The sequence below is a fragment of the Geotrypetes seraphini genome, chromosome 5, assembly GCF_902459505.1.
Source record: "Geotrypetes seraphini chromosome 5, aGeoSer1.1, whole genome shotgun sequence".
Lineage (NCBI taxonomy): Eukaryota > Metazoa > Chordata > Amphibia > Gymnophiona > Dermophiidae > Geotrypetes > Geotrypetes seraphini.
Genome location: NC_047088.1, coordinates 89062 through 108825, shown reverse-complemented (window position 1 = coordinate 108825; position 19764 = coordinate 89062). Strand labels below are relative to the sequence as shown.

Sequence of the window (19764 nt, the reverse complement as noted above, 5' to 3'; positions counted from 1 at the left end):
GACTCTCGTCAAGCTCAAGTCCACGAGTGCCACCATGATTCTAATAGCTACTCGGTGGCCCCGACAACTGTGGTTCTCCCTTCTGTTGCAACTTGGTGCCAGGGAGCCTCTTCCTCTACCTATTTTTCCTTCTCTGCTTACACAGAGTCGGGGTTCTCTGCTTCATCCCAACCACAGCTTGGTTCCTTGAGACTTAATGCCCTCGTTCCAGCTCTCCCAGCCCATGCTGGATGTCCTGGAGGGGTCTCGAAAGGAGTCCACTCACCACTGTTACCATCAGAAGTGGACCCGCTTTTCTTCCTGGTGTGCTACTCGACAGCTGGAGCCTCTATCTGCCTCATTGTTGGCTGTCCTGGATTATCTGTTGCACTTGTCTGGCGCTGGGCTCAAGTCCTCTTCGGTTCGAGTCCACCTTAGTGCCATTGCTGCTTTTCATCAGCCGATTGACGGGAAGCCTATCTCTGTTCATCCTGTGGTTTCCCGTTTCATGAGATGTCTTTTCCACGTTCATCGCCCTTTAAACCTTCTCCGGTGGTTTGGGATCTTAACGTGGTCTTTGCTCAAGTGATGAAACCTCCGTTCGAGCCGCTAGCACGAGCTCACTTGAAATATCTTACTTGGAAAGTTGTATTTCTTATTGCTCTCACTTCTGCCTGTTGGGTCAGTGAGCTTCAAGCCTTGGTAGTGGACCCACCTTTCATTGTTTTCCATCATGATAAGGTGGTTCTCCATACCCATCCTAAGTTCTTGCCTAAGATTGTTTCTGATTTTCACATCAACCAATCTATTGTTCTTCCTGTGTTTTTTCTGAAGCCCCATTCTCACCCATTCTCTTGACAGTAAGCGTTCGCTGGCCTTCTACTTGAAATGCACAGCTTCTCATCGTTCTGCTCTCCAGCTGTTCCTCTATTTCGATCCCAATTGCTTGGGTCGCTCTGTTTCTAAGCGAACCATTTCTAACTGGTTGGCCACTTGTATCTCTTTCTGTTACGCTCAGGCTGGTCTCTCCCTGCCAGGTCAAGTCACAGGCCACAAGGTCCGAGCGATGGTGGCGTCTGTTGCTTTCCTCCGCTCGACTCCCATCGATGAAATCTGTAAGGCTGCCACTTGGTCCTCGGTTCATATGTTCACCTCACATTAATGTCTGGATGCTTTCTCCAGACGTGATGGCCATTTCGGCCAATCCGTTTTGCAAAATCTTTTCTCCTAAACTTGCCAACTCTCCCTCCATCCCCTTTTTGGTTAGCTTGGAGGTCTCCCACATGTAGAGAATATGCTGCCTGCTTGTCCTGGGATAAAGCACAGTTACTTACCGTAACAGGTGTTATCCAGGGACAGCAGGTAGATATTCTCGCAACCCACCCACCTCCCCGTGGTTGGCTTCTTTGCTAACTATCTGAACTGAGGACATGCTGAGGAGACGCATGCCCTAGGCAGGGCGGGAGGGGTTCGCGCGCGTGCGCCTGCCAATCGCAAGCCTGTAGGCCTTCGAGCAAGTCTGCTTCTGAAAACGTCTGCTAGGGGGCTCCTTCGGTGACGTCACCCACATGTAGAGAATATCTGCCTGCTGTCCCTGGATAACACCTGTTACAATAAATAACTGTGCTTTATATTACATTACATTAGAGATTTCTATTCTGCCATTACCTTGTGGTTCAAGGCGGATTACAAAAAGAGTTATAGATGGAGGATTACAAAGTAAGATCACATGTCATTTCCAAGAGTGGGTCAGATAGTATCAGTTAGGGAGAAGATGGGAAGAAGGAAGGTACTCGTGCACTCTCTTGATTGGCCCAAGAGTGGGGCTAGAAGGAAAAGTTTTGGACTTTTGGATTTGACTTTTGGTTTTGAAGACTGGACTGTGTCTAGGGCACTGCTTGTGCTGAGTTAGAACTTATTTGTTTTTCCACTGTTCAAGGATAATTCAAAACCAATGCATTGAAGAATTATACATTCCCTATTTTATGTATGTTAAAAAACATTCATTTTTTTTTTGACTATGCATTTAAAATTTAATCAAATTGAAAAACCATATTGCCCATATAAACTAACTTCATTCCACTGTTAGAGCTCATTTCCTGAATGTGCAGAGCGTAAATCAATTAAAAGCAATATCATGTAACGTTATACTCAACGTTATAGAACATATATTGAAAGTGCTATATAGTGGTAAAGCAGACACACAAATTAATTTTAAATGAACCAATTCAAACAAATTAAAGGTGGGCGTGCCAGAAAGCACCGTGTGCATTAAAAAAATGCATCTTAAAATACATGAACCCCCTTTATGTAAAAGAAGAGTAGAGCTCTGACTTAAAGATGGGCGTGCCGGGATGCTACATAAAATGCATAAACTCCCTGTACATAAAAGATATAAAAAGAGAAGAGATCTGACTTAAAGATTCGGTTACAAAAACATTGGTGCTATGTTCGATTTTGGTATCTTTGTAAAAGAAATAAATGTAAAACTGTGCCATTTATATCTTTTGAGCCTGAAATATAATAATATAAATAGCATTTCTTTAATTATCAATTTATCTACTGATCAGGATACAAATTTATAAATGAATTAACATAGTAATTAATTAATTAGACAGAAAACTAAACATTAAAAACATATCATTTCATTAATGATGACTAAATTCCTAACAGGAGTATTGTGTTCAGTTTTGGAGACTGTATGTGGCGAAGGACACAAAAAGGCTTGAAGCGGTCCAGAGGAGGGTGACGAAAATGATAGGAAGGTTGCACCAAAAGACGTATGAGAAGAGATTGGAAACCCTGAATATGTATACCCTAGAGCAGGAGTGTCCAACCTGCAGCCGAAGGGCCGCATGCGGCCCCCGTGAAGTATTTTGTGCGGCCCCAGGCGAGGGTGATGCAGTCTTTTCCTCTGCTGCCCCTGGATGTTTACCATCTTGCCGGTTCCCTCCTCTGTCTTGCTGCACCATTTGAGTGTTTGGGCGGCCCCAGAAAATATGTTTTGGGCCAATGCGGCCCAGGGAAGCCAAAAGGTTAGACACCCCTGCCCTAGAGGAAAGGAGAGACAGGGGAGATATAATTCAGACGTTCAAGTACTTGAAAAATATTAATGTAGAACAAATCTTTTCCAGAGAAAGGAAAATGGTAAAACCAGAGGGCATGATTTGAGGCTGAGGGGTGGTAGACTCGAGAGCAATGTAAAGAAATTCTTTACGGAGAGGGTGGTGGATTTCTGGAATGCTCTTCCAAGAGAAGTGGTGGAGAGGAAAACAGTGACAGAGTACAAAAAAATGTGGGATGAACACAGAGGATCAGAATCAGAAAATAATAGTAAATATTGAAGAACTGGGCAGACTTGCACAGTCTGTGTCTGTATATGGCCGTTTGTTTGAGGACGGCTGGGGAAGGCTTCAAGGGCTGGGATGGTGTAGAAGTGCTGGAGTGAGCTTTAACAGAGACTTCAATAGTTGGAACCTAAGCACAGTACCGGGCAGAGCTTTGGATTCTTGCCCAGAAATAGCTAAGAAGAAGAGAAGAGCAGAGTGGACAGGCGGAGAGCGGAGCGGACAGGCAGAGAGAAGAGAGCAGAGAGCGGAGCGGTCAGGTGGAGAGAGCTGAAAGCAGGCAGAGAGAGCTAAGGGGAGGCAGATAACGGACCAAGCGGAGTCGAGGGGAAGAGGCGAGAGATATCTCCGCCCACCCCCGACGTCACCAGCCGAACTCCCTATAAAAGGGGAGGAGCCAACAGCAAAGAACTCAGTTCAATGCAGCAGAGGGAAGATAGGAGGTGCTGTGCAGAGCTGAACCCCGAGCACATGGCAGGGAGTGGAGGAAGCTGAGGGGATATCAAACAGGAGCTGAGAGGAAAGCGGAGAGAGCAGCGGGCAGTCAGAGAGAGCTGTTGGGGAATGGTGAGCAGAGCGGACAGGCAGGCAGAGAGCTGAGCGGAGAGCAGAGCGGACAGGCTGGGAGCGGAGAGCGGAGCAGACAGGCAGAGAGAGGAGAGCGGAGCGGACAGGCAGGCAGAGAGCTGAGCGGAACGGTCAGGCGGAGAGAGCTGAAAGCAGGCAGACACAGCTAAGGGAAGGCAGATAACGGACCGAGTAGAGTCGAGGGGAATAGGTGAGAGATATCTCCGCCCACCCCCCAACGTCACCAGCCGAACTCCCCCATAAAAGGGGAAGAGCCAACAGCGCGCAGCCGTTCGGCGAGCAGCAAAGGCGCTCACCTTAGCGAAGGAGCCTTGAGAAGGAGCCAGGAGCCCAGGCCGCCCAGCAGCTACATCTAAAGCATAAACTGTAGGTACTTTCTTCTCTTACTCATTCTCTTTTTCTTGCTCTTCTTTTTTCAGCTAGCTGCACTCCGGGCACCACTTCCACGTATCACACACACCGGGAGACTAAAGAAAGGAGAAAAAGAAAAGGAGGCAGCAGGCACCCAGCGGAGCTTCCCAGTATACTGTACGAAGTGTCATATGTACGACTACCACCCCTCCGGGAGGCGGGGCATACATATGCGGTCGGTGTCAGGAACTGGAAAGCCTGAAAAGGGAGGTCGGGAGACTGCAGGTCAAGGTCCAGGAGCTGGAGGGACTCCGCACTTCAGAAGAACCGTGCTGGGCAACTGAGGACCCCACCAGAGAGAACCACATTGAGGAGCAAGTTAGGGAGCTCGAGAGATTCATCAAGGAGGCCTGCAGGATGGTGGAGGTACAGGATCACCAGCAATGCAGACAGGAACCAACTGATGAAGGACGGAACCCACCAGATGCCGGGGGACAGGAACCAACAGATGGAGGACGGAATCCACCAGACACCGGAGGAGAAGGAACTTGCGGAAGAACCGAGCAGACAGAGGAGGCCAAGACCCACCAGAACCCTGAGGGAGAAGTAGCGGACCACACCAAAGATACAGACTTGAGACCGAAAAGGAAGCTGAAGAAGGGGAAATCTGCAATCTTAGTAGGAGACTCAATCCTGAGAGAAGTGGACAGTCACATAGCAGGAGGGAGAGAAGACTGGCTAGTGACATGTCTCCCAGGGGCAAGAACGAAGGACATTACCGACAGAATTGAGAGGATCCTGGAAGGAGCTGAGACGGAAGAGACAGAAGTGATAATCCACGTTGGAACAAACGATGTCAGCAGAAGAAATTACAACAGGACTACACTAACCGAGCAGTTCAAGATCCTGGGAAGGAAATTGAAGCTGAGGACACAGAAGATAGCTTTATCAGAGATCCTGCCAGTACCGAGGGTGGATGTGAGGAGGCAGACCGAGCTGCAAGCAATAAACGCATGGCTGAGGAGATGGTGCGAAAAGGAAGGTTTCCACTTTGTTAGGAACTGGTCAACCTTCTGGGGAAAGAACAAGCTCTACAGGAGGGACGGACTGCACCTGAGCATGACAGGAACGAGAATGCTGGCGAATGTCAGGAGCGCAATAGACAAGGCTTTAAACTGAGGAGAGGGGGAAAGCCGACAGTCGATCTGGCGACGACGCTTCGGACAAGAGTATCAAATGAAGATATTGAGCGGGAAAAATGCAAAGTAGGACTCGAAGACAAGCGGGAAAAATGCAAAGGACTCAAAGGCGAACTACAGGGGTCCAAGGAACAAGTAAAAATAGAGAGCAAAAAGAAGGAAAAGCAGCAGGAGCTAGAGGGACATGCAGGAATGAAGAAGCCAGCTGAGGATGAAGAAAACGCACCACGGGAAGGGGAAGAACAAAACGGAACTCAGGGGCTGGCAGCCCAGGAGGGGGACGACAAGAGAATCAAACCACGAGGAAACACAGCAGGGAAAGTAAAAAACCGAGATTTAAATTGCTTGTACACCAATGCAAGGAGTCTAAGGACCAAAATGGGAGAGCTAGAAGTCATGGCCAACAAAGAGGACCTAGACATAATTGGAATCACAGAAACATGGTGGTCTGAGGACAACAAATGGGACGTAGTACTACCAGGGTATAAACTATAGGAGAGACAGGACGTACAAGAAGGATGGAGGAATAGCACTATACATTCACTCGACCAGGATGGATACGGCGACGAGGGTGGAAGGTTTGGAATCACTATGGGTTAAGTTACCAGGAAGAAAGGGAGCTGACACAAAATTGGGACTATACTATCGCCCACCTGGACAGCCAGAAGCAAGCGACAATGACCTAGAAGCAGAATTGAGGCAGGAATACAAAAGCAGAAGTGTGATGGTGATGGGGGATTTCAACCACCCTGGGATAGATTGGAATATTGGACACTCCAATTGCGCGAGGGACACCAAATTCCTAGAGGCTGTAAGGGATTGCTTCATGGAACAGCTGGTCAAGGAACCAACACGAGGAGATGCCACTCTCGACCTAATCCTCAATGGACTAGGGGGACCCGCAAAGGAGGTGGTAGTAGTAGTAGGGCCACTAGGAAACAGCGATCACAACATGATCCAGTACAAATTAGAAGTAGGAACATCAAAAGTGAAGAGAACCACAGCGACAGCGCTCAACTTTAGAAAAGGGAACTACGATGCTATAAGGAAAATGGTGAGAAAGAAACTCAGAAACAGCTCACAGAAGATGGAGACCGTAGAGAAAGCCTGGTCTCTACTCAAGGACACGGTGCAAAAAGCACAAGACCTGTACGTCCCCAGGTTTAGGAAAGGGTGCAAAAAGAATTGAACAAAAAACCCAGTGTGGATAACGAAGGAAGTGAAGAAGGCGATAGGTGACAAGAAAACATCGTTCAGAAAATGGAAAAAGGACCAAACTGAGGAAAACCGGAAGGAACACAAAAAAACACCAGAAAGAATGTCACCGAGTGGTTAGGAAAGCAAAAAGAGAATACGAAGAGAAGCTGGCTGGGAAAGCGAGAAACTTCAAACCGTTCTTTGGGAATGTGAATGGGACAGCAACCGGCGAGGGAGGAAGTGGGACCGTTGGATGATGGAGACAGAAAGGGACGTGGTAAAGGAGGAAAAAAAGGTAGCGGGACAGGTTAAACAAGTTCTTCTCGTCGGTCTTCACGAGCGAGGACAACATCCAATGTACCAGAACCCGAGGAGATCATAAGTGGGGATCAAGATAAAAAGCATGGAGCCATGAGGGACGTCCCTCCGACAGATAGATAGATTGAAAAGCGACAAATCGGGCCCGGACGGAATCCACCCAAGGGTACTAAAGACTGAGAAAAGAAATAGCGGAAACAATCCGGCAAATATGTAACCTATCCTTGATAAACTGGGAGGGAGATCCTGGAGGACTGGAAAATAGCAAATGTCATGGCCTATCTTTAAGAAGGGATCGAGAGGTGACCCAGGAAACTACAGGCCGGTGAGCTTGACTTCGGTTCCGGGTAAGATGATGGAAGCACTGATTAAGGACAGCGGTCTGCAAGCACATAGAAAAAAATGGGCAGCTGAGGGCGAGCCAGCATGGCTTCTGCAAGGGGAAGGTCATGCCTCACGAACTTACTCCACTTCTTTGAGGGAATAAACAGCCAAATGGACAAAGGGGAACCCATAGACATTATTTACCTCGACTTCCAAAAAGCCTTCGACAAGATACCCCACAAACGGCTGCTTAAGAAGCTGTGGAACCACGGGGTGGAGGGGGATGTATACCGATGGAATTTAAACACTGGTTGGTGGGCAGAAAACAGAGGGTTGGATGTGAAGGGCCAATACTCTGACTGGTAATGGGTCACGAGCGGAGTCCCGACGGGGTCGGTGTTGGAGACCGCTCCCGTTCAATATATTCATAAATGATCTGGAGACGGGGGACGAAATGTGAGGTTATCAATTTGCAGATGACTCACAAACTCTGCAGCAGGGTTAGAACCACGGAAGACTGAAGACCTGAAAAGAGATCTAGACAAAACTGGAAGAGTGGGCAAAAAAGTGGCAGACGCGTTTTATATAGAGAAATGCAAGGTCATGCATGTTGGGGAAAAAGAACCCGATGTTCAGCTATCACAAAGGGGGGAACATTGCTAGGGGTAAGTAACCTTGAAAGAGACCTGGGTGTGCTGGTGGATACAACAATGAAAGTATCGGCACAATGTGCGACAGCCTCAAAGAAAGCAAACAGAATGCTGGGTTATCGTCAAGAAGGGTATCACGACCAGGCACGAAGGAAGTCATTCATGCCACACTGTATCGTACAATGGTACGCCCGCATCTGGAGTACTGTGTCCAGTATTGGTCGTCGTACCTCAAGAAGGACATGGCAATACTTGAAGGGGTCCAGTGAAGAGCGACGAAATGATACGAGCTATGGAAACTTCTCATACGCTGACAGGTTAGAAAAGCTGGGTCTGTTCTCCCTGGAAAAGCGGAGACTTAGAGGATGATAGAAACCTTCAAAATCCTGAAAGGCATAGATAAGGTAGACAGGGACAGATTCTTCAGACTGTGGGGAACCACAAGTACAAGGGGGCACTCGGAGAAACTGAAGGGAACAGGTTTAGAACCAATGCCAGGAAGTTTCTTCTTCACCCAGGAGAGTGGTGGACACATGGAACGCACTCCCGGAGGTTTGTGATGGGGCAGATCACGCTACAGGGATTCAAAGAAGGTTTGGATAAATTCCTGAAGGATAAGGGGATTGAGGGGTACAGATAGAAGTAGAGGTAGGTTATAGGAAGAGTCAGGGACCACTTGACAGGTCATGGACCTGATGGGCCGCCACGGGTGCAGACTGCTGGGCGCGATGGACCTCTGGTCTGACCCAGTGGAGGCAACTTCTTATGTTCTTCTTATGAATCAGGTTGGGCAGAATGGATGGACCATTAAGGTCTTTATCTGTCATCATCTACTATGTTATGTTACTACTAATGTTAATTACTGGTTCTACTTAGGTAGGTGGCTGCTTTGGTTCCACCTGTTTGTATGATAAATTTTATCCTGATTGTGTTGCATCATGATTGGTGTTATGTAACGTGTATGTATATGATTCACTGAATCTTCTTGTTGTAAACCACCTAGAACTTATTGGTGTGGCAGTATACAAAATAAAGTTGTTGTTGTTGTTATTGTTATTATTATTATTATTATAATTGTCTATTGGTTTAATTGTTCTTGTTTGCAGAGCAGAAAAGACTTAATTGGTTGGGTAGTTCCCCGTGCCCTCCGTGTTTCTCCTTTTTTTAGGGTTTCTCCTTTGCTTTGGTATGAACTGAGAAGCTGAGGCACTGTCCATGGACACAAGAAGGTGGAGTTGAAAAATGTAAATAATGCTTATGCAATCCTCACGATTCAGGGAAAAAAAACCACTGATCAAGCCTACTGAACCCTTACACTGGAAAAATATTATTGAGGTAAGGACCTAATCTTGTCATAGAACTTAATAAAACATTCTATATCTTCCTGCCTAGAGACCACATCTCCTATCTTAACTTTTTAAGGGCTGAAGTGTATTTGTTTTTTCATACTTCAAAGTCTCATTTGGAAAAGATGGGGGTGCGAGAAGTGCTTTTTGCTGTTTCTGTAAATTGTATGTGCCCTATAGATTTGTAATTACTTAACATTATATTTCTAAAGTCCACATTATATCATTGCATGGTTCTTGTTTTAACTTGTAGATCTAGAAAGCTTTATCTCTCCATCTGAAGATGTTGGTTGCAGTTTTGAAGAAACAAAGAAACTATGTATTCCAAAACCCAAGTCTCTTTCAAAGATAGGTATAGCGACCCATAAACCACTATCAGAATGGAATCCTAAAATGAGATCTGTCAGCTGCTCGGAACAGATTTCATCTGACCCATGGTATGCTTTCTTTTTTGCAGTTCAATTTAGTTCAGAATGTTTTCTTTATTCTCATTTGTGATTTGCATGTTCAGGTTACAATTTGCACACAGTTAAACATGCTTCAAATCAGGAAGAAAATAATTTTTTTTTAATAACTTCTTTATTCATTTTAAAACTAAAGTTGTGCACAAAAAATGATATAGTTACATCTAATATAATAAAACAGTAGGCCGCGCATGCACACTCCTTATGCGTGTGCTGGTTTTCCGTGAGCTGTAGCGACAGGTAGGAGTGCGCATGCGCAGCTTAGGGTTCTGTTTTTCGCTCTGCCGTGCTCTCTGCTGCTCCTTGCTGTTTTTCAGTCTGGCCTGCTCACCTGCCGTATTGTATTTTTTAGTTGAAAGACGCGGTGGTGACTCCTCTCACGATTCCCCGCCTGTGTCGGACTTTCCGACGCAGCTGGGGAATCATGAGAGGAGCCACCGCCGCGTCTTTCAACTAAAAAAATACAATATGGTAAGACGAGCAGGGAGCAGGCCAGACCAAAGCTCCAACTTGAACTGCCTGCTCCCTGTTGAAAGACGCAGCGGTGGCTGCTCCATTATTGCCGTCGCCGCGATGTACGCACCCACAGGTAGGAGCCGCATGCCCCTATAGTACTCTCTCCATTCACCACCGCCGTTCCCTGTTTGTGCTTCTTTACTAAAACCTGCTTCCTAACTCCCCTTAAAGTAACTTTGCCGTCACCACCGCCGCAATCGGTCCCTGTAACAGCGGCTCCTTTCACGATCCGACGCTGGCGGGGATCGTGAGAGCAGCCGCAGCGGCAAGTATAAACTTAATAATAATTCTGCTAAGGTTTTCCTCTTAAGTTCTGCCTTGCTCCCTGATCCCTTAATGCTATTATTTTCCTTTCACAGCGCAACCAAACTGTGCTACATTTTCCTCGGGACACGTTCTATGGTTGCCATAACAATTTTCCGTGTGTGCACCGTTACTTTAAGGGGAGGTAGGAAGCAGGTTTTAGTAAAAGAGGAGACAACACCGTGAAAAGCTCCAGCAAGGGAGCCAACCAGACCGCGAGTGCGGGGCCGCTGTAAGCGGGGATCGGGTGAGGAGCAGCCACTGCCTGCAGTTTTGAAATTTGACAAGGGAGCTGGGCAGAATGGGGTGGGGGACTTCTAAAATGTAAGGCTGCATGGTTTATAGATAAGGGAGAAAGGTTCCTAATGGACAGTGGGGAACATACAAGTAAGGGAGAAGGGCTACTGCTGGACAGGGGGGGGAGAGCAGGAAGTAAAGGAGAAGAGCTACTGCTGGATATGGGGAGTGGGAAATGGGGGGGGTGATGCTGAACAGGGGGAGATAAAAGGAGAAGGACTACTGCTATATAGGGGGAGCAGGGAATGGGTGGGGGTGCTGCTGGACAGGGATGAGGTAAAAGTAAGGGAGAAGGGCTGCTAGCACCCGTTAATGTAATGAGCTAAACAACTAGTAGAAGAATAATTTTATAGCACAATACACTTTTAAAGATAATAAGAAAACTTATTATCCCCCAACCAGTTAATCAACAAAATCTTAAAAATATTTATAAACAATTCAACAAGCTTTAATCAATCCCATATTATATCCCCTCCCCAGGATGTGTATATTTCCTTATCAATATAAAAATAATCAATCCTTACAATATTTGGTTAATGGTTCCCAAACATCCATAAATTTTTTATAATAACCCTTCTGAATGGCAATGTACCTTTCCATTTTAAAGACATAACATTGGGATTCCCACCAGAATGAATAATTTAATCTATCCCAATTTCTCCAATTCTTTAAAATTAGCTGCATGGCAACCCCCGTCATTATAAGCAAGTTTGTTGTTATTTACTGAAATTTGACTTTTTGCTCTCATAAGTGTTCCAGATAAGATAGTATCATATGTTAAAGTCATTGGATTTTCTAATAATTCATTAACTTGACCCCATATAGATCTTCAAAATTCCATTATCAAAGGACAATAAAATAATAAATGATCCAGTGTCCCTACTTGAAGATGACAATGCCAGCATCTATTAGATTTAGTATCATCTATTCTGTGTAAACGAACTGGGGTCCAAAAAACTCTATGCAACAAAAAAAACCATGTCTGTCTCATAGATGCTGACAATGTACATTTCATCCTCCAAGACCAAATTCATGACCATTGAGACGTATTAATTTGATACTTTATCTCAGTGCTCCAAATGTCACGTAGACCAGTTTTTGTTTTTTTATTCAAGAATCCAGATACTAATTTATACCACTGAATGGCTAAGTGTCCCTGGAAATCTACCTGAAAACATAAGAACGGCAGGCTATACTAACTAACAAGATTTTTCCATTCAGGAAACCCCATCTGAATGGCCTGCTTCAACTGCAACCATCTATAAGTTTGAGATTTATTTAGACCAAATTTATGTTGCAATTGTGAAAACTTAAGCAGTTTACCATCAATAATAACATCATCCAAAGTGAGTATACCTGCCATTATCCAATATTTCCAAATGACTTTAAATCTGCCAATTTGAATCTTGGAGTTTAGCCAAATAGTCTGATACGTGGATTTATGAATTGAAATAGGAACTAAATTATCTACAAATTTTAAAGTTTTCCAAGTATCTAATAAGATTCTATTGTCCTTATATAATCTAGGCATCTTAATACTTAGTACATGACTCAATCTCAGTGGCAACAGGAGTTGCCATTCAACCGCAACCAATCCGGTAAAATTTTCCATGAGCTCCGGGAGGATCCAATACATACCTTGACGCATAATATAGGCTTGATGATACCTATAAATATTTGGAAAATTTACCCCACCCTCCGCAATAGGTTTTTGTAAAGATACTAGAGCAATTCTTGTTTTTTCCTCCAGCCAAATACTATTTAATTTCTTATAAAAGGACTCTTGAAAAAACACTGGCAACATACCCATTTGGTAACAGACTACAGGTAAAATCATCATCTTAACAGTTTGGACTCTCCCCCACCAAGTCAGATGTAAAGGGTTCCATTGCTCACACATTAACGTAACCTTCAACAATAACGCTTTCTCATTAATTTGAATTGACTCTTCTATTGTATAATGAATCCAAATACCTAAATACTTAATACCTTCGTCTTTCCAAAGAAAGGAAAAGGAATCAAATAAACCTTTTTGACAATGAAAATTTAAAGAAAGAATCTCCGATTTACTCCAATTAATCTTATATCCAGAAAATTTCCCAAATTTTTCAACCAAATCTAGCAAATGTGGAATGGTAGTTTCTGGATTCCTCAAATGAAGCAAAATATCATCTGCATATGCAGAAACTTTGTATTCCCCGACCTTTATAGGAACTTGGAGGCAAGGAGGATGGCAGTTTGAGTGCAGAGCTCCTCTCCCTGGACATTCTCACTAAAGATTTTATAACTATTTAATCCCTTCAGTTTAACTAAAGTGATTTCAGATGGCTTCAAGAAAACAACTTACATTGGATACTGCATTTGCTACTGATGGGAAAAGTAAAAGACCAAAACCAAACCCTGTAACACCATCTAACACCATTCCAGCAGGGGAGAGCCAACGGAGGAGGGCTGCAGTCTGGCCATCGGACCAACGGTCAGCTCGGGGGGCCCATTCCAGCGGGGCACCCGACACTGTCTTCGCTCCTCCCCCATTCCAGCAGGGAAGAGCCGACGGAGGAAGGCTGCAGTCCGGCCATCGGACCAACGGTCGGCTCGGGGGCCCGTTACAGCGGGGCACCCGACACTGTCTTCGCTCCTCCCCCATTCCAGCAGAAGAGAGCCGACGGAGGAGGGCTGCAGTCCGGCCATTGGACCAACGGTCGACTTGGGGGCCCGTTCCAGCAGGGCACCCGACACTGTCTTCGCTCCTCCCCCATTCCAGCAGGGAAGAGCCGACGGAGGAGGGCTGCAGTCCGGCCATCGGACCAACGGTTGGCTCAGGGGCCCGTTCCAGTGGGGCACCCGACACTGTCTTCGCTCCTCCCCCATTCCAGCAGAGGAGAGCCAACGGAAGAGGTTGGCTCGGGGGCCCGTTCAAGCTGGACTTCAGTTTTGACTGTTTTGATTTTAAGAACATAAGAAGTTGCCTCCACTGGGTCAGACCAGAGGTCCATCATGCCCAGCGGTCCGCTTCCGCGGCGGCCCATCAGGTCCATGTCCTGTGACGTGGTTTCTGACTACTCCTGTAACCTACCTCCCCCTCTATCTGTACCCCTCAATCCCTTTTTCTTTTAGGAACCTATCTAGACCCTCCTTGAACCCCTGTAGCGTCTTCTGGCTTATCACAGCCTCCGGGAGCGCGTTCCATGTGTCCACCACCCTCAGTGAAAAAGAACTTCCTAGCATTTGTTCTAAACCTGTCCTTTTTCAATTTCTCTGAGTGCCCCCTTGTACTTGTGGCTCCCCACAGCCTGAAGAATTTGTCCCTGTCTACCTTCTCTATGCCCTTCATGATTTTGAAGGTTTCTATCATGTCTCCTCTAAGTCTCCGCTTTTCCAGGGAGAACAGCCCCAGCATTTCCCAATCTGTCAGCGTATGAGAAGTTTTCCATACCTTTTATCAGTTTTGTTGCTCTTCTCTGGACTCCCTCAAGTACCGCCATGTCCTTTTTGAGGTACGGTGACCAGTACTGGACACAGTACTCCAGATGCGGGCGCACCATTGCCCGATACAGCGGCAAAATGACTTCCTTCATCCTGGTCGTGATACCCTTTTTGATGATACCCAACATTCTGTTCGCTTTCTTTGAGGCTGTCGCACACTGTGCTGATGCTTTCAATGTTGCGTCCACCATCACCCCCAGGTCTCTTTCAAGGTTGCTCACCCCCAGCAATGATCCTCCCATTTTATAGTTGAACATCGGGTTCTTTTTCCCTACATGCATGACTTTGCATTTCTCAGTGTTAAAACTCATTTGCCATTTTCTCACCCAGTCTTCCAGTCTCGTTAAGTCCCTTTGCAGGTCTTCACAATCTTCCTTGGTTCTAACCCTGCTGTAGAGTTTGGTGTCGTCCGCAAATTTAATAACCTCACAGTTCGTCCCTGTCTCCAAGTCGTTAATAAATATATTGAACAGGAGCGGTCCCAGAACCGATCCCTGTGGGACTCCACTCGTGACCCTTTGCCATTCTGAGTAATGGCCCTTTACTCCAATTCTTTTTAGTTTATGATATATTTTTTAATCTCACTTATTGTTTTACCACTTATTTTGTTTTATTTTATCATTCAAATTTCATTTAAATTTCCCCAGAATTCTATTGCTTCAACGGTTCTCCCTCTGCATCTATTCTTATTTCCCCTCTTTTTTCAACCTTTCAAAGTCCTTTAGATCATTGTAGTCTTATTAGAATGTTTATTTTCTTATTTTTCTCATCTATTCTCTATTTTATTTCTTCATTACTCTACTAATTGTCATTTTTCCAGGTACTTTAGTTAGATTGTGAGCCTTCGGGACAGTAAGAGAATTTCTAAGTACCTATTTTACTTATAATTTTAATGCACCCTATTGTCTATTTTTCTGTAAACCGCTTAGAATCCTAACTGAGTTTAGCGGTATATAAGAAATAAATTACATTACCCTGAATCTCCTTTACCTGCTGAATAGCTAATAACAAGGGTTCCAAAACAATATCAAACAGTAAAGGAGATAACGGACAACCCTGTCTAACTCCCCTTTCCAATCGAAATCTTTCTGTTAAAATATTATTAATATATAATCTTGCAAAAGGGGAGCTATACAAGGTTTGAATCATCTGTATAAATCCAGAACCAATACTAAACCAATCCATTGCCTGATACATAAAGGTCCACTCAACACGATCAAAAGCCGCCTCTGCATCCAAAGACAGAGAAGGCAGGATCTTCAATGGATTTTGTTAATTCAAGATATGAAAAGCCAATCTGGTGTTATTAGAAGAATGTCGTTTTGCAACAAACCCCATTTTGGTGCATACCAATAATATAAGGGAGAGCCTTTGCCAAGTGCAAAGCTAATAAATTGGGCCAAAAGTTTTACATATACTTTATCAAAGAGATAGGCCTGTAGTTGAAACCAAAGTAGGATCTTATTTGGCTTTGGTAAAACAATAGTTAATGATTCTGCCATAGTACCTAATATGCAACCATTACTCAATTGTGCCTAATATAAATTTAATAGATAACGTAGTAAATGATTTTGAAATGATTTATAAAATTCTACAGTGAAGCCATCACCACCTGGAGCGGATCCATCTATAAGAGACTTCAAGGCTGTTTGAAGTTCTTTTAATGATAATGGAAAATCAAGAGATTATTTAATATGCTCAGGAATTTTAGGCCCTTTAATTAACTTTAAAAATTTCAAAAACATCAATAATCTTTCTTGAATAAAGCTCAGAATATAAAGTCTTATAATACATCAAAAATTGTTTTAAAATATTTCCAATTTGAGTGAGTTATTCCATTCTCATCTTTAATAGCCACAATTTTAACTTTTCTTATAATTAGCTAACATTCTTCCCGCTTTGTTTGAGTTTCCATAATATAAAGCTTTTCTAGCCATTTTAGAGAAAATCTCATTATAACTATATTTTGCTTTTAATAGAGCTTGTAGAGTATTATGTTCCCAATTCAAAGCCAACTGGGCCTCTAAACTTTTAATATCTTGTTCTAATTTAGATAATTCCATCTTAAGTTTTTTCCTAACATAAGCTGAATATGAAATGATTTGTCCTCTTATGGTAGCTTTAAAAGCATCCCATAATACTTCTAATGAGATTTCCTTCAAAGCATTGAGTTAAATTTCTTCCATACAGTTTTCATTTGCAAGCAATGCATTATAAAATCTACAAACAGGCCTAGTATAATCGTCTTCAACACAAAACTCAATCCATACTCCACCATGATCCGATAAAATTATTGGATCAATAAAGGCTTTTCTAATCTGTTGTATGAATGTATCAGATACAAATATATAATCAATATGTGAAAATGATTTATGAACATGGGAATAAAAGGAAAATTCCCAAGCATTATAATGAAGAATCCTCCAAATATCTTTCAATCCACAAGAGTGAACTAGATTATCTAATCCTAGTGATTTTATCATCCTATTAGGTTTTTTATCCAACAATGGATCCATTACCGCATTGAAGTCCCCTGCTACTACTAAATCAGAGGTAGCTGATGGTAAAATCAGCTTTTGCAGAGTCTTAAAAAATTATAATTGATTCGAATTAGGGGCATATACATTAATAAGCTTCAAGATATGTTTTCCCATACTCATGTCTACTTGAACCCATCTCCCTGCAGAATCTGCAGAGATAATTTTAAATGTAGCCAGACATTTTTTATTAATTAAAATTGCCACTCCTGCCTTTTTATCTACTGCAGATGGAAAAAAGCAATGTTTAAATCCATCAGATTCCAACTTCCTTGATTCAAGGGCATTTAAATGGGTCTCTTGAATATAATATAAATCCGCATTTTGTTGTTTTAGGAAATTTAGTGTTTTCTTTCTTTTTATTGGATGATTAAGACCATTCACATTTATTGAAAATAATTTTAGATTCATTTCTACGTTCTTATTGAAAATAATTTTAGATTCATTTCTACGTTCTTATTGATAATAACCAAACATATGATCTAATATAATTATCCCTTAAATATAATCTTTTGGTAATACACATCCTATAACCCTTCCCAAAAACACCCTTCCCCATTCCCTCCCCCATTCTTAAAACAATATAACAACCTGAAAGCACTCATTTAGATCAGTTCCCTAAAGTCCAAACCAGGCACCCTATAAATTATCTAAAATCAACCTTTATATCACAATTAAATAAACAACAAAGAAACAAAAAACCACAATGGTTCACTGATGAGGTTTCGTACCTCGTCAAGGAAAAAAAAAAAAGAGCATTTCTTTCATACAAACGTACGGGGAAAGGAGAAGCTAATATTGAATACAGGACCAGGTCTGCAGCAGTCAAACAGCAGTCAGAGAGGCCAAACTTGCAGTGGAAGAAACTCTAGCAAAGAACATTAAGAAAGGGGACAAATCCTTCTTCAAGTATATTAGTGACAGGAAAAAAAACAAACGGGATAGTACGCCTTAGAACACCGGACGGGAACTATGCGGAAACTGATTCCAATAAAGCCAAACTACTGAATGAATACTTCTGCTCGGTCTTTACTTGCAAGGCACCAGGGCACGGGCCACATCTGGACCCGATGTCAAGCGCGGAAGACCCATTTCAGAATTTTGAGTTCACACCAGCTGACGTCTACAGCGAACTGTCAAGACTCAAGGTGTGCAAAGCCAAGGGTCCGGACGAATTGCACCCGAGAGTGCTCAGAGAGCTGTGCGATGTCCTGGCGGAACCATTAGCCATGCTCTTCAATCTTTCCCTAAATACGGGGAGAGTCCCCCTGGACTGGAAAAAAGCTAACATCGTTCCTCTGCACAAAAAGGGTTGCAGAGCAGAGGCTGCGAACTACAGACCAGTGAGTCTCACATCGATAGTGTGTAAACCCATGGAAACATTAATTAAACGTAAATTGTACACGATCTTGGATGAAGGGAATCTAAGGGATCCAAATCAGCATGGATTCACTAGGGATAGGTCATGCCAATCCAATCTCATCAGCTTCTTTGATTGGGTAACAGGAAAGCTAGACTCGGGAGAGTCTCTGGACATAGTGTACTTGGATTTCAGCAAGGCTTTTGACAGCGTCCCACACCGCAGACTTCTAAACAAGATGAAATCGATGGGGTTGGGCGAGACAGTAACTGCATGGGTCAATGATTGGCTTAGTGGTAGACATCAGAGGGTGGTGGTCAATTGCACTCTCTCTGAAGCATCGGAGGTGACCAGCAGAGTGCCGCAGGGCTCAGTCCTGGGTCCACTCCTTTTTAACATATTCATAAGGGACTTGACACGAGGGCTGCAGGGTAAGGTAACATTATTCGCCGATGACGCCAAACTATGCAACATAGTAAGTGAAGGCTATTTGCAGGATAATATGACATAGGACCTTCTTGCGTTGGAAAACTGGTCCTCAACATGGCAGCTGGGCTTCAATGCTAAGAAATGTAAGGTCATGCACCTCGGTAGCGGAAATCCATGCAGAACTTACACCTTGAATGGAGAAACATTGGCTAAGACCTCATTAGAACGAGATTTGGGAGTAATCATCAGTGCAGACATGAAGGCTGCCAAACAAGTAGAAAAGGCCTCATCTAAGGCAAGACAGATGATGGGATGTATCAATAGAAGTTTCGTCAGCTGGAAACCAGAAGTCATAATGCCACTGTACAGGACCATGGTGAGACCTCATCTGGAGTACTGTGTGCAATTCTGGAGGCCACATTACCGTAAAGACATGCTTAGAGTCGAGTCGGTTCAGCGGATGGCCACTAGGATGATCTCGGGGCTCAAGGGTCTCTCGTACGAAGAGAGACTGAACAGATTGCTCTACACTCTAGAAGAACGCAGGGAGAGGGGGGACATGATTAAGACATTTAAATACATCACAGGACGTGTCGAGGTGGAAGATGACATCCTTTGTCTCAGGGGACCCTCGGCCACAAGAGGGCATCCGCTTAAACTTAGAGGGGAAAAATTTAGTAGTGACACCAGGAAGTATTTCTTCACGGAAAGAGTGGTAAATCACTGGAACAAGCTTCCGGTGCAGGTGGTCGGGGCCACCAGCGTGCTCGACTTCAAGAATAAATGGGACATCTACGTGGGATCCCTACGAAGGTCGAGTTAAGGAACAGGATCATTAGAATTTAGACTTATTGGGGGTGGGTCAGTAGTGTGGGCAGACTTGATGGGCTATAGCCCTTTTCTGCCGTCATCTTTCTATGTTTCTAATTATGCTATATTTTAAACCTATTTATCATTAAACAAAAGATTCAAATGGCGCTTTTTTTTTCCCCTAAACATATATCTTCAATTAAATAAATATATAAATTTCATCATAAAAAATCAGAATGAACTTTAAATTAGCTCTTAATCAA

At 43.8% G+C, this 19764-nt stretch overlaps 1 protein-coding gene across 1 annotated transcript in view; it reads left to right on the top strand.

Annotated features, from left to right (window-relative positions):
* The window catches only part of GCNA (germ cell nuclear acidic peptidase), a 137363-nt gene that overhangs the window by 79862 nt on the left and 37737 nt on the right, over positions 1 to 19764 (top strand). Inside the window, exon 4 of the mRNA XM_033944459.1 lies at positions 9553 to 9736. Coding sequence (XP_033800350.1) covers positions 9553 to 9736 — 184 coding nt within the window. The remainder of the gene's footprint in view (positions 1 to 9552; positions 9737 to 19764) is intronic.